Below are 13616 nucleotides of genomic sequence, written 5' to 3'. Positions count from 1 at the left end.
AAATGCAACTTTCACTTTATAACTAGACTGTGATGCATCTAGGTTAATGCCTTTTTGAAAATGAAATCATGAGAACTACCATCATCTTAATTGCCAAATTAGTTATATCCTTGCTGGTCACCCTAACTCAAAAAGGAATCTCCAAATGTCTAACAATCTGTCCCTTCCTTACCACCTCGCACCCCCATCTTTCCATGTCAAAGTCATCATCCTCAATTAAGCTAATAATCCTGGATTTATGAATGTTGCATCTATTCCTAGCAATACCATAATTTCTAGCAATATGGCCAAAACCACCACATCTAAAATTAGGCCCTAAATTTTAGCTTCAACTCCATCTTCCCCATCTCCCCCAACTCCACTTCTAAAACTTTAGGCGTCTCCAACGAGGTATTCCAGGTTATTTAGATTTTATTCGAATGTCTCCCGTTGCCCTCATCTCTCAAGACAAACCAAACTAGTCCAATTGCTCTTGCCAAATCCCCCAATGTCGGCCTCAACCAAGGCGGAAGCCCTTATTCTCCACCCACATCGGGCACGCCTCACGAAGGCTCTTATTCACATCGAACGCGAGATTGAATGGCATAACATACAACAGTCCGTCCTTTAACAAACATGATATTAAAAAACCCTTTCCCAAAGTAAAACACATACAATACCACCCTCTCATGAAACACGTCCTCCTGTAACCACCTCCCCAGCTTCGCCTTACTCAGCCGTCTCCCTGGACACAACAATATTGCACTATACATGGAAAACAGACCTATTTGCCTCCTCACAAGGTCAGGTGAGATGTTAGCACATACCTTCCCTCTAGTGGACCTTGCTATGCATGGTTATTTAGTCTCGAGGAGATCCAATCTGTCACCCTCTTCATCCTCTATGCTTCTCTTGATTTCATCATCCAGGTCTTAGCACCCCTAGCCACCATCTCCGGTATCATCACTCTGCTCCCATCCATCGGCCATAGCTCGGCTCTCCCTACCTAGCCTGCCTGCATGCGCGAAACGTGCGTCGCCACCCACCCTCGTACAAACGCATGCAAACACACGTGCTTATTAAATCACCTAGGACACCGTAGTTGCAAAGGTATTAATTAATCAATCTACCAAAATGTTAGTAGTTAAATGTTTTCTTGGACCCTTCATTCGTTAGTTGTAAATTAAGTGCCATACCACCTATGAGGAATTAGCAAGGTTATACTGGGGTTTAAGTAGGACCCATTATGGTTTATGCAGATTTGCGAGTGTTTAAGTGCGTCCCACAACTCAGTTTTCTAAGGGTTTAGGGTTTAAGAAGAATCCTTACTGTAGCTGAAACAGTGGCAAGTGGTATCTTGCTAAGGAACGCTAATTGCAGATCTACTAAATCAAGCAGATCCCAAGGGTTTAACCAGCACCCTCAAAGCAGACTTATTTGATAAGGTAACTTAGGGCTTCTTCCAAACCCTAAATTTTAGAGCAGAGCCGATTGTGAGCTTTGCTACGATTTTACATGTGCAGGCTTAATTGTGCATTTTGCAGGGTTTTTGAAAGCTTAAAGAAAGCATTGTAATCTAGCCAAGGTTTGTCAGGACCGTCGAAACCCGAGCTAAGCACATAATGATCTGCGCAGGGTGTGCTATGCATCATGCTAGGGTTTTCCTGAACACTAGGAGCGCAGAGCGAGCGTAAATTACCGGACCAGGGGCACCTTCTTCCAGAGGCTTTCTGCAAAGCAAATTGACAGATTTGGGCTGATGGAAAAACAAGAACATTAGAAAATCCCACAGCTTGGGATGTCCCAATCAAAAAATCTCCGGTTTGCGATGGGCCGAACAGTAGCAGCACATAATGCCCGGCTTTCACAGCCAAGGGCTCTCCATCAGGTGAAGCTTGCCAGTAGTTGTGAGCCGGACACATCTGGCTTGAATCCTGAGGAAGTCTTGCTGAAATACGGCTCCAAACTAACACCGGCTGCTGTTAGCGCTTTCGTAAAAGGGCAACGGGATCCTGAACTGGCTTACAAGTTCTTCGACTTGGCTCGGCAGCACAGCGGGTACAAGCATAATGGTGTGGCTTACAGTGCAATGATACATTCTTTGTGCAGGACCAAGCATTTTGATTTGTTAGAGAAGTTATTGGAAGAAATGAAAGCAGATAAGTGCTCTGTGAAACCCCCAACCTTCACTGTTATGCTGAAAACCATGGGTGAAGAAGGCATGGTTCAGGAAACCCTAAATCTTTTCCATAGAATGGCTGACTTTGGCTGTAAACCTGCATCCTTCACGTACAGCTGTGTTCTCAGCACTCTTGTTAAGTCTGGTTATCTGGATGAAGCAATGAGAGTATACATGGAAATGAGAGATGCTGGTGTGTACCCAGATAGCCTCGCAGTTGGTATGCTTACCAATGGCCTTTGCAAAGGAGGTAAGCTGGATGAAGCTCTGAAGCTAGTGGAGGGTGTAGCGGGAAAGCCTGGGATTGTTGATGCTTGGACACTTAGGGGTCTGGTAGGGTTCCTGTTAAAAGCAGAGAGGCCCTATGATGCTTCTAGATTTGTAGAGAACATGAAGGCCTTCAAACTTGCTGCTGATGTTGTCACATATACTAAGATAATATCTGGCTTTTGCAAGCTGGGCAAAGTGGATGAAGCTGTGGGACTTCTGGACAAGATGTCAAAGGAATCTATAACACCTTCTGTGGTGACTTTTAATACACTGCTTGATGGCCTGTGCAAGCAGGCGAGGATTGATGAAGCTTGGCTTCTTTTTGAAAGAATGACACACACTGTAAAGCAAGATGCGTTTACTTACAACATCATGGTTAGTGGTCTGTGCAAAAAGAGAAGAACCGAAGAAGCACAACATCTTGTGTGTGAAATGATCCAAAGAGGATACACTCCCACCATTCACACCTATTCTGCCATTGTCCATGGGCTTTTTAAGCTGGGTAAAGCGGAAGAAGCTTGTAATCTAATGCGGGCTTCAAAGGAGAATGGTATTGCCCCTGATAGCGTATTCTACAATGAGCTCATCGATGGACTGTGCAAGGCAGGAAGGGTGGATGATGCACGTGTTATGCTGCAGCAGATGGCAGAGAATGGCTGTTCCCCTGACAGTTACACTTTCACTTCGGTCATCAATGGTCTTTGCAAGGCAGACAGACTTTTGGAGGCAGTGCAGTTTGTAAATAATGACATGTTGAAGAGCAGCTGTGTCGTAGACATTATTGCTTGGACTCCAATCCTTCAGGGTCTTTGCAAAGCAGAGAGGATGGATGAAGCTCTGAAGCTTCTGGATGCCATAAGAGCCCAAGGATGTGAACCCAACAGAGTCACATTCAATGCTATCTTCGTTGGCCTCAGCAAGGCAGGGAGGCTGGATGATATCAGAAGGTTTTTGATTGAAATGCAGCAAAAACATATCCTGCCAGATAAAGGGACATATGCAGCATTGATAGATGGCAATACACATCATGTTTCAGGGACTGTTGATCTTTTTGAGCCCCTTATTGGAAGCAATGTTGTTCTTGATGCAGAAAGATACACATCGCTGATCGATGGTTTGTGCAAAACTGGAGAGATTGAGTTTGCTATGAAGGTCTTCAAGGAGATGCAGAGAGTCAGGTGTGTGCAAGGTACCTGCACATATAATGCCCTCATTGATGGGCTTTGTAAAAATCACAAGCTAGTGGAAGCAAGGGAGTTTTTCCAAAGCATGAAGGAAGACGGATGTGTTCCGGAGACTGATACCTACACGGTACTCATGCATGGTCTTTGCAATGCAAGGCAATTCGATGAAGCAGACTTACTATACAAAGAAATGCAAACCGAGGGTTGCCAACCAGATGCTGTTACATACAATGTTCTGCTTGATGGGTTTTCTTGTGGTGGTAGATTGAAGGAAATCTTTGGGCTTTTGAATGACATGAGAGTTCGAGGGTGTCCTCCTAATGATATGGCATTGAAGCTTCTCTTCCGGAGCCTCAGCCCTAAGGACACCAAGAGAGTCAACAAGTATATAAAGGAATTATTTGGAATAGTCTACACTCCAGAAGCTTCTGAAAGTGAGAAGTCAGTCAGAGTTGAGAGCCAGGAGGAGAAAAAGAGGCCTGCTTCTTCTATCGGAAAGGGCTTTTTCAAGCTTTCAAAAGAAAGCAAAACCCAGCACGTGACGAAGACACCTGGCTTGTCTAGCAAAAAATGCTCATCTCAGATGTCAAGAAAAAAAAGTAAGCAGGGCTTAAAGGAAAGCAAAAATGTGAATTTTTTAAAGACAAGGTAGTGCCCCCTTTTTGGTCATTTAATCAGGATGCAAACCACCATTTCCTTTGTGCACTTGTTATCAGATGATGTTACCGTTTTTTAATGAGATATAAACGGAGGAGTCAGTTCCTAACTGATTTGCCATCATAGCAAAGGCTGCATTATGGCGATCCTTGGGATCCATGGCTACTTGATTGTAGCGTGAGAATCCGGTCACATACTCTGCATACTGGCATGGGAGCCACTCCTATCTAAGGACTAACTGTTAATCTGTTATCCTTGTGAGATTAGGATTTTTTTATACTGCCATCTTTTGGTATTAATAAGAAACTGATTCATGAAGGATCGTTTTTGACCTTCTCAAAGGTTCGGCTTGTCAAAAGGCTTTGACAGAGAAATACCACCAGTTGAGTCTGTCTCCTTAAAGGACTAATGTTTTTTTCCCAAGGAACCCTGTCACTATGTGCTCTACCTCTTGGTTATTGTTTCTTTCCCAGATGTTAGGAAAGAGGAGCTACAGGAAGGAGTATATTGAGGTAATATGACTCCTCAACATAGTCACCAGGACCGGGAAACGGCGGACTCGGACCGGGGCAAGTAGAGGAAACGAGACCGGGCCTATTAAAGGAAACGGAAACGGCAGGAAACGCCACGTGTACAACTTAATTCGCGAAAAACAAATACTTCAGTACGTCGCAGGACTCACATAATTAAACATACACAAAGTATTCAAAAAACATTAAAAGAAGTGGACATTTATTTGCTCAATGAGATCTCATTATGTAGTACAGTGAAATACATCAAGATCATGAGGCTCTACATATGAGTACAACAAGATAAACTAAAGGGGGATCTCAATGGCAAGGTCTAGATCTAGTAAATCATCTGAAGGAAAAGAGCCTGCACCGTTAGAACTAGCACCTGTGTCCATGGGTACACTACATTGCTCCTCTACATCTCAAGTACTCTCATCCTGCTCTGACCAATGTTTCCATTCTTGTGGGTTCTCTAAGCGCTCTAGGAGCCGTAAATTTGCACTAACAAAAACCAAATCATCGGTTTTTCCAGTGCCAAGTTGGTTTTGCTTTTTTGAAGCGATGTGATTGAAAGAGCTCCAAAGTTGCTCTAGGCAAGAAGAACTCACAGCTTGGCTCAAGATCTTGATAGCCACCTCCTGTAACGCGGGAACATCAGCCCCATCGTCCTCCCACCACACACATGGATTGGTGGTCAACCAATCCGCCAATGCATTTGCTTTACCAAATCTTCTCTTGCAAGCTCTGTAACCAGCTAGTTGATTCTTGATCAATCTTTGTGTCAAAACATCTGGTTGTAGTCTCTCCAAGGTCCATCTATTCATGACCTCATCATCTGAGAGCTGGTTGCCGCTGAAAGTGAGGGTCAACAACAAAGGCTGCTGCATGTATAGGAGAGTGATAGCCATCCCATCTATCCTGACATAAGGACCTCAACTCCTCATACTATATTGGATTTGGCTCAATCTCCTTAACCATCTTGTCCATGGACTCGTATATCTGGCCAATGCATGGCTGAAGTGCATCACACATCCTCAGCAAGTGGATGATGGGCTTTCCCAAAGCCACTGTGCGTCTCAACTGCTCCCACCAAAGAGGATTGCGAACGTAAGAAGCTGATGCCTTGCCTACAACTGTGCCTGATAATGCATGCCTCTCATACTCATCACTACGAACAACAGCTTCACAGCACTAGAGCACTTCTCTATGGAGAGTTGTAGGCAAATCGAGTGTCAGAGTACTTGCACAAGTCCCTATGAGATTTCTTTCTAAACTCTGAGAGCAAGAAAGTGTGCTTGTTGTAAATGAATGGACGATGTCCTAGGCCTGGTCATCATCGACGATGTCCTCCTCGCTGCTGCTATTGTTGTCATCATTGTTCACGGTTGTTATTGTCATCTTCATCACCAAAATGAGCAGACTTGTCGAATCATGATGTCCTCAGTGAACGGAAAGAGATTACCTTATTCCTCCCCCTCATCATCGACGATGTTGTCCTCGCTGCTGCTACTGTTGTCATCATTGTTGTTCACGGTTGTTATTGTCATCTTCATCACCAGAATGAGCAGACTTGTCGAATCATGATGCTGAGTAGAGCTTCTGAAAACAACACCATTTATGACAGAGAGAAGCTCTACGTGGGACAATGTTCTGACATCAGCCTGACTAGCAGGTCCACAACAGTCAGCAGCTTGAGGAAATAGACCACCTTGGAAACTAACAATCAGAGAGCGCCATGCTTCCCTGGCATACAGTGACATACGAGGAAATCATTGCCCACCAAGGAGCAATGTTCTGACATCAGCCTGACTATCAGGTCCACAACAGTCAGCAACTTGAGGAAATAGACCATCTAATTGAAGGTTTTCCTAAAGAAGTGCGCCTGACAAACCACATAAAATCATTTGTGATACAGATCTCTCTGAGTCTCTCTCTTTGCATTCTCTTTATTAAAAAAGTAGCTGCTGTTGCTTGTAGATTTGTTCCGAATATCTTGAGATAAATTTGCTAGCCTGTATGTGTGTGTGTGCTGTGCTCGCACATGCATGTGTAATTGGATGCAGGTTGCATGAACTTTGGATGCATCTTGCGCAAAGACGGAGCTTTGGGCCATCCAGGAAGGAGTGGCATGCTTCTGTTTGTGAATAAAATTTTAACAGCTGAGTAGTAGCTTTCTTATCTGAGTCTTTAACTCGTTTTATGTGTCTGCTTCTGAGTTCACTTGATGCTTTGTGCGATTGTCTCTTCTCTATATGTGATGCTGCATTGGAACTCAAGTCAGGCACATGCACATGCACACGACATGCATCTTTGAAGGTGTTGCTGAGGACAGTGTTCATTCACATAAACATCTCACACATTTCTCCTGCTTGCTTGTATTTGAAGGTGCTATTGAGAACTATATTGGAGGGTCTTGGATGATTATATTTATCCATTGAAGCATGCAGATCCATCGCTCGTGAGTTCAAACACAGCATGAAATGGGCGAGTGAGTGTATATATGATGGTGAGTGAAAACATGTACAAGAGGGTGAGGTGACTCTGAGAAGAAGACGATGTCGGAGCTGAAGCATGATCGATGACGAAGGCTTGCATCGATGTGAGGCAAAGGCACTCCGAGAGGTGGTCGGTGTCAAAGGCTCGCGTTGGTGGATGCAGAGGCACTCCACAGCAGAAGGTGAAGTGATGCAGACTCTGGTGACAAGGGTGCTGCGGTACGTGAAGGGTGATGAAGATAAGCAGAGAGGGTTGCCGTCCCGAGTGGTGCAGGCTCTAGTGACGAGGCTGCTGCAATACCTGAGTGGTGGTGAGGAGCAGAGAGGGTTGCCGTCCCGAGTGGTGCAAGCTTGGTGACAAGGGTGCTGTGATACTTGAGGGATGGAGAGGAGCGGAGAGGGCTGCCGTCCCGAGTGGTGTGAGATGGTGAGCAGAGTGGGCTGCTGTCCCAAGGTAAACTATAGAAGAAAAACGATGATAAACTGTAGCAGAGAGTGGGCTGCTGTCCCAAGGTAAATTGTAGAAGAAAAATGAGCAGAGAGTGGGCTGCTGTCCCAAGATATGTACTGATGATAAAACGTTGAGGTGCTGTACTGTGTAGCAGAGAGGGCTTCTGTCCCATGAACTGAAGATAAAAACGCTGAGGTGCTGTAAGTAGCAAAGAGGGCTGCTGTCCCATGAGCTGAGAGAGAGGGCTGCTGTCCCATGAACTGATGTAAAACGCTGATGTGCTGGAGCAGACAGGTGATGATGATGCAGCAGATGTAGTGTAGGCCCCGACAGCAGCAACAACCAGCACATGTGGTACCAGATATGGTCTATGATGTGGTACAAACTGCTGAATGGTGAAGCTATGCTATATGTAGTGTGTGGGCTGCTGGTCGGTCCAGTGAAAGGGCAGTCGGCTAGCAGCAAGGCACAAAACATGAATAAAAAACAATATATCCAGAATAATTTAGATAAATCCCCTTTTTAGGATTGGATAAAATGCCATTCTCACACACCTCCACACTCAGGCCAAAAAGGGGACCATGAGAGAAGATGAGAAAAAATGAAGGATGCCAGGGTCCCACACTTGTATGAGAGATCAGAGAAAAACAACACAGCATGAAATGGGTGAGTGAGTGTATATATGATGGTGAGTGAAAACATGTACAAGAGGTCCTCTGATGTGAGGTGACTCTGAGTAGAAGACGATGTCGGAGCTGAAGCACAATCAGTGACGAAGGCTTGCATCGATGTGAGGCAAAGGCACTCCGAGAGGTGGTCGGTGTCGAAGGCTCACGTTGGTGGGTGCGGAGGCACTCTGCAGTAGAAGGTGAAGTGATTGCAGACTCTGGTGACAAGGGTGCTACGGTACCTGAAGGGTGATGAAGATAAGTTGAGAGGGCTACTGTCCCAAGTGGTGCGGGCTCTGGTGGCGATGTTGTTGCAATATCTGAGTGGTGGTGAGGAGCAGAGAGGGTTGCTGTCCTCCCGAGTGGTGCAAGCTCTGGTGACAAGGGTGCTGTGATACTTGAGGGATGGAGAGGAGCAGAGAGGGCTGCCGTGCTGAGTGGTGTGAGATGGTGAGCAGAGAGTGGGTTGCTGTCCCAAGGTAAACTATGGAAGAAAAACGATGAAGTACTGTAGCAGAGAGTGGGCTGCTATCCCAAGGTAAACTGTAGAAGAAAAACAATGTACTGTAGCAGAGAGTGGGATGTTGTCCCAAGATATGTACTGATGATAAAACATTGAGGTGCTGTACTATGTAGCAGAGAGGGCTGCTGTCCCATGAACTGAAGATAAAAACGTTGAGGTGCTGTAAGTAGCAAAGAGGGCTGCTGTCCCATGAGTTGAGATAAAACGCTGGTGAGCTCTATATAGCAGAGAGGGCTGCTGTCCCCATAGTTTTTTCAATACGACAACCATACGACATACGCATATGAGTCTGGAAGTATGAAATAAGTATGGTTCAAACCTTGGAGAAATTCCATACGTGGGATTTCATACTTGATTCTTAAATTAAAGGGTAGACATGCCATTTTTAAAGAAGTGAACCATGAGAGACTTAAAATATGTAAAAGCCATGATATATAGTCTATCATGATTTTCACACATTGACCATGTTTCATCCGTCATGACTTTCACACATTGGCAATTAATCTCCATGTCTAGAAAAGATGCAAAACATTTTCTTTTTTGGCTCGAGTATGAAAAGTTTTTCCATACGTGACCATACGCATACGGGTATGGAAGTATGGAATATTTTCCATATGAGTATAAAAAAATTATGGCTGTCCCATGAGCTAAGATAAAACATTGGTGTGCTCTGTGTAGCAGAGAGTGCTGCTGTCCCATGAACTCATGTAAAACGCTGATGTGTTGGAGAAGACATGCGATGATGATGCAACACATGTAGTGCAGGCCCCGACAGCAGCAACAACCAGTAGGTGTGGTACCAGATATGGTCTATGAAGTGGTACAAGCTGCTGAATGATGAAGCTATGCTATATATAGTGTGTGGGCTGACTTGGGCTAGAAATACCCGGACTGAAGTGATCTTCCACTGAGATGATCTTGGATGAGTGTTACCTCTGCCCTTTGACCTACTTCAACCACCTTGCAAAGAGCTATCCCTTGGCTGTCTTGGCTTGGAGATCTACAACTTGTAGAAGAATAAGATGATTAAAGCCTTAGACTGCCTATTGTGGCGTATAGTACTCACAATTGCTGTGGTCGGTTTGCTCCAGTAGCTGTCGGCCTGTTGTTGCTGCTGCTCCGTGACTTGATTAAACACCAATAAAACAGGCGCCTTTTCACACATTTCAACATGCATGCAACAAACTCCTAGATCTAGTGTCCCAACCAAAGGCCGAGACACGTCTATATCATTCTAAAGGGTCACCCTGCGTGTGGGACATGCACTACTTCCATGTGTGGGACGTGCACACTTGACCATGACCATGTTGTACACTTGACCATGGACTCTAAAGTGGATCCTTGGTTGACTTGTCCCGGATTGGGGCCAATTAGGGGCCGGTTACCACTCTAGGTTACCACTCTAGGTCTTGCACTTGCTGTACAAATATGGCCATGTGGCATCCAAGTGTGGGATGCTCATGACATCCCCTTCTGCTTAACTTGACGGAAGGTGCATAGCCTCCAAATTGTCCGTCGATAATGCCGAAATGATCTTCAAAGAAGTTCTTGTCAAGCATAATTGCTTCATGTGTCCCTCAATCCCGGCCGGAGTCGTGCTTGACATGGTGCACAAAGATTTGCTTTGGAACCATCATTTTCGGCTTCGTCTATCATATTTGGTTCCGGTTCACTTTGGACATGTATGGGAGGAGGTCCAACATAGTGCTTCAACCAAGCAACATGAAACAAATGATGCATGGTCCAATTGGAAGGTAACTTTAGCTTCATGGACACCTCGTTGAGCGTCTTTGGAATGGGAAAAGGTCCGAAACTTTGAAATGATAACTTTGGGCATCGCTTGTCCGCCTGTTTCAATCTTTGTTTCATAATCTTGAGATAAACCCAATCTCCTTCTGAGAATTTCACATCCCTTCTATCCTTGTCGGCTTGCCAAGAATAGGCCTTGCGCGCTTTGGCCAACCTTTCTTTCACATGGAGTCTCTTGGTAACTCTCCATCACGTGGTTAACATCGAGCATTGAAGATGATGTCCTTGTCAGTAAGGCTGAAACGGGCTTCCAAACACTGCCTCATATGGAGTCCTACCAATAGTTGAAGAAAAGTTTGAACCAACGGCAAAAATTGTTCCCACTTACCCTACTGATCGTGGACATAATGCTTTAGCACATCAACGCCAATTGATTGTAAATCTCCATTTGCCGTTCGTTTTTTGGGTGGAATGTATCGTAAAAATTTATCTTAGTATCAAAATTATCAAACAATGCTCTCCAAAAATGAATGGTAAACTTGGCATTGTGATCTGATACAATGGCCCTAGGTATGCCACCTATAGGGTACCAATACTAGATAAAAAACATTGCAACATCTTCAGCAATTACATTATTGCCTAAAATTGCTTCAAGACACAAAGTCAACTTTTGTAGAAAAGCCAACCATCCCGTATCAAGTAATGACATGGTCTTGTGGCGTCTAATGCCTGTTTCCACAAAGTATCGAATTCATCAGAATCCACGTACTTGTGTTTCATTTCGTCTAGTCCTGCACTAGCGAGCTCCATTCGAGTGGATCGGATGTAGGAAACTATTCCTTTCCTGCTTAGTGCATCGGCCACTGTGTTGGCCTTGCCTAGAAGATTTGCTTGGATGATACTCAATCATGCCACTGAATTGTTGAAAAATTTGGCTCGAGCAGTGTTGCCAATCACTCCATTGCACACTTGGCATTCACAAAGCCTGAGAATCGATGCAAACTTCAAAGTCACATCCATAAAGAAAATGTTTCCAATCCAATGCTTTAGGGCTTGGATTACAGCTAGGTGTTCTTGATCATAGACCGAGTAATTCTTTTATGCAAGAATCAAGTTACGTGACATGTAAGCTATTGGATGACCATTCTGCTATAACACAACTCTAATGGCAATGTTACTTGCATTGGTGATTACTTGGAATCGATCATCCCATGAGGTAAGTGTTAAACAAGGGGCCTCAGATAAAGCAACCTTGAGGTCCTTAAAAGCTTGCGGGGTCATGTGGATGTACGGCCTATGGGTGTTGACCCCTTTGAGCAGATCTATGAGAGCTACCAAGAGATCGAAGAACTTGTCAATGTGGGTGAAATATGCTTGGAAAATTTCCACAAACAATCGTACATCATATGCTGTTTTTGGAATCTTCCAATTCAAAATTTTAGCCACTTTGGCGGGATCTAATCGGATGCCTTCGGCCCTAATTATGTCTCCAAGGTAATGCACATCGAACAAATAAAATTCCAATTTCTTTTTATTGACATAAAGCTCATGTTGCTTTCGAGTTACTTCATCAATTATTTGACATCAATGCCGTGTTGCTCAATTGACATCAATTATTTGACATCAATGCCGTGTTGCTCAATTGTAGAAGGAAAAACTAGTATGTTGCTCGACTGTAGCTAAAAAAACAAAAAATGAAGATGCACTTTTTGATCAAGACCCTAAACACACACATCATCATGCGATTAAATGTTGCCGATGCGCTTTTCAAATGGACATGACCACAAACTCATAGTGGGACTAGAAGACTATTTTGGGGATTTCCCCTTAGACGATTCATACGTGATGGTATCCAGTTTTTATATCAAGCTTTGAAAACACTTTGGCTCTATTCAACCTCTCTATGCGAGGCATCAAGAACTTGCTCTTAACTATTAGCTTGTTTAGAGCACAATACCCACATAAAGTTTGGAAGATCCATCCTTTTTCTTGACAAAAAGAATCAGTGCTGCCAATATGAACCTTGATCTGCAACAGTTTATGGAGTTGGCGGTCTAACTTTGATTCCATGGCTTTGTTTAGGTGATTGCTCAGGTGACATGGAAACTCACTTGGAGGATCTGAGCTTGGAAGGAGATCAATCTTCTCATCCTTTGGTCTAGATGGGGGGAGGTTGTCCCAAAGGAAAGTCTTCTGGAATTGATCATGAAGGGCCTAGTACTTCTTCGAAGCAGTCATGATCTCGCGGTCTGAACATAGATCAATGCACCGTGTGCGCCTTTTCTCAGTTCTCATTTAGCCTGCATCATGTGGCTGATGAGAGGAAAGTTGGGAACGCCTAGTTGACACTCGATGATGATCAAGGCTTTAGAAACATTCTAGAAAATCCAAAAATCGTGTTGTTCCCAGTCAATTATCGAAATTTGTGAAACTATCGGATCTGTCTGCTCCTATAAGAGGGACAACCATAAAATCTCGCACAAATTATGTGCCCTCGATGACTCTATGAGCCTCAAACGTGATGCTCGCGGTCATTCCTTTGCTAAATCCCTTGACCTGTTTGTTTGTCTACTGAAGTTATTGGGAAGTAGGCTTGCCAAGCGGCCTGTTCCATGATCACATCCTCTGTGCTACCCTGCTATCAAACAAGACAACAACTCTCTGGCCACCTATGTAGCCAAAGGCCTTGAGAAACTTATTGTGCTCCCTTTAGGCTAATGGTTGTTCCTAGGAATGGGGTTTCTCCACTATACGGGTGTGTTTTCCCTTCCATTCCGGGCGCTCTCTCGGGAGTTCTGCCATCTCTGCTTCCGGCTGCTTTGCTTTTGACAGCCGAGAGGTTACTTCGATGATAGAATTGTCTACGTGACGAACATGTTTTGGTTGTCTCGCAAGTCCTTGTTGTTCATTATCGTAGGCGGCTGTCTGTTTCTGTCGACTTTCCAATTC

At 44.4% G+C, this 13616-nt stretch overlaps 1 protein-coding gene across 2 annotated transcripts; it reads left to right on the top strand.

The window, feature by feature from the left end:
• The first annotated feature begins 1277 nt into the window (after window positions 1-1277).
• LOC147608226 (uncharacterized) lies at window positions 1278-4611 on the top strand. 2 transcript variants are annotated; one of them, XM_086788928.1, is made up of 2 exons: window positions 1278-1424; window positions 1615-4611. In XM_086788928.1, the coding sequence occupies exon 2, from the start codon at window positions 1778-1780 to the stop codon at window positions 4262-4264; it is 2487 nt and encodes an 828-aa protein (XP_086645054.1). In that variant the 5' UTR covers window positions 1278-1424; window positions 1615-1777; the 3' UTR covers window positions 4265-4611. The 2 variants fall into 2 exon arrangements, with proteins under 2 accessions (XP_086645054.1, XP_086645053.1); XM_086788927.1 differs by having other exon boundaries at window positions 1279-1424; window positions 1524-4611.
• The last annotated feature ends 9005 nt before the right edge of the window (window positions 4612-13616 follow it).

The sequence above is a fragment of the Cibotium barometz genome, chromosome 53 (genome assembly GCF_041138505.1).
Source record: "Cibotium barometz isolate CiBa-2024 chromosome 53, ASM4113850v1, whole genome shotgun sequence".
NCBI lineage: Eukaryota > Viridiplantae > Streptophyta > Polypodiopsida > Cyatheales > Cibotiaceae > Cibotium > Cibotium barometz.
The sequence above is the reverse complement of the archived record's forward strand: the minus strand, read 5'-3'. Positions and strand labels throughout refer to the sequence as shown.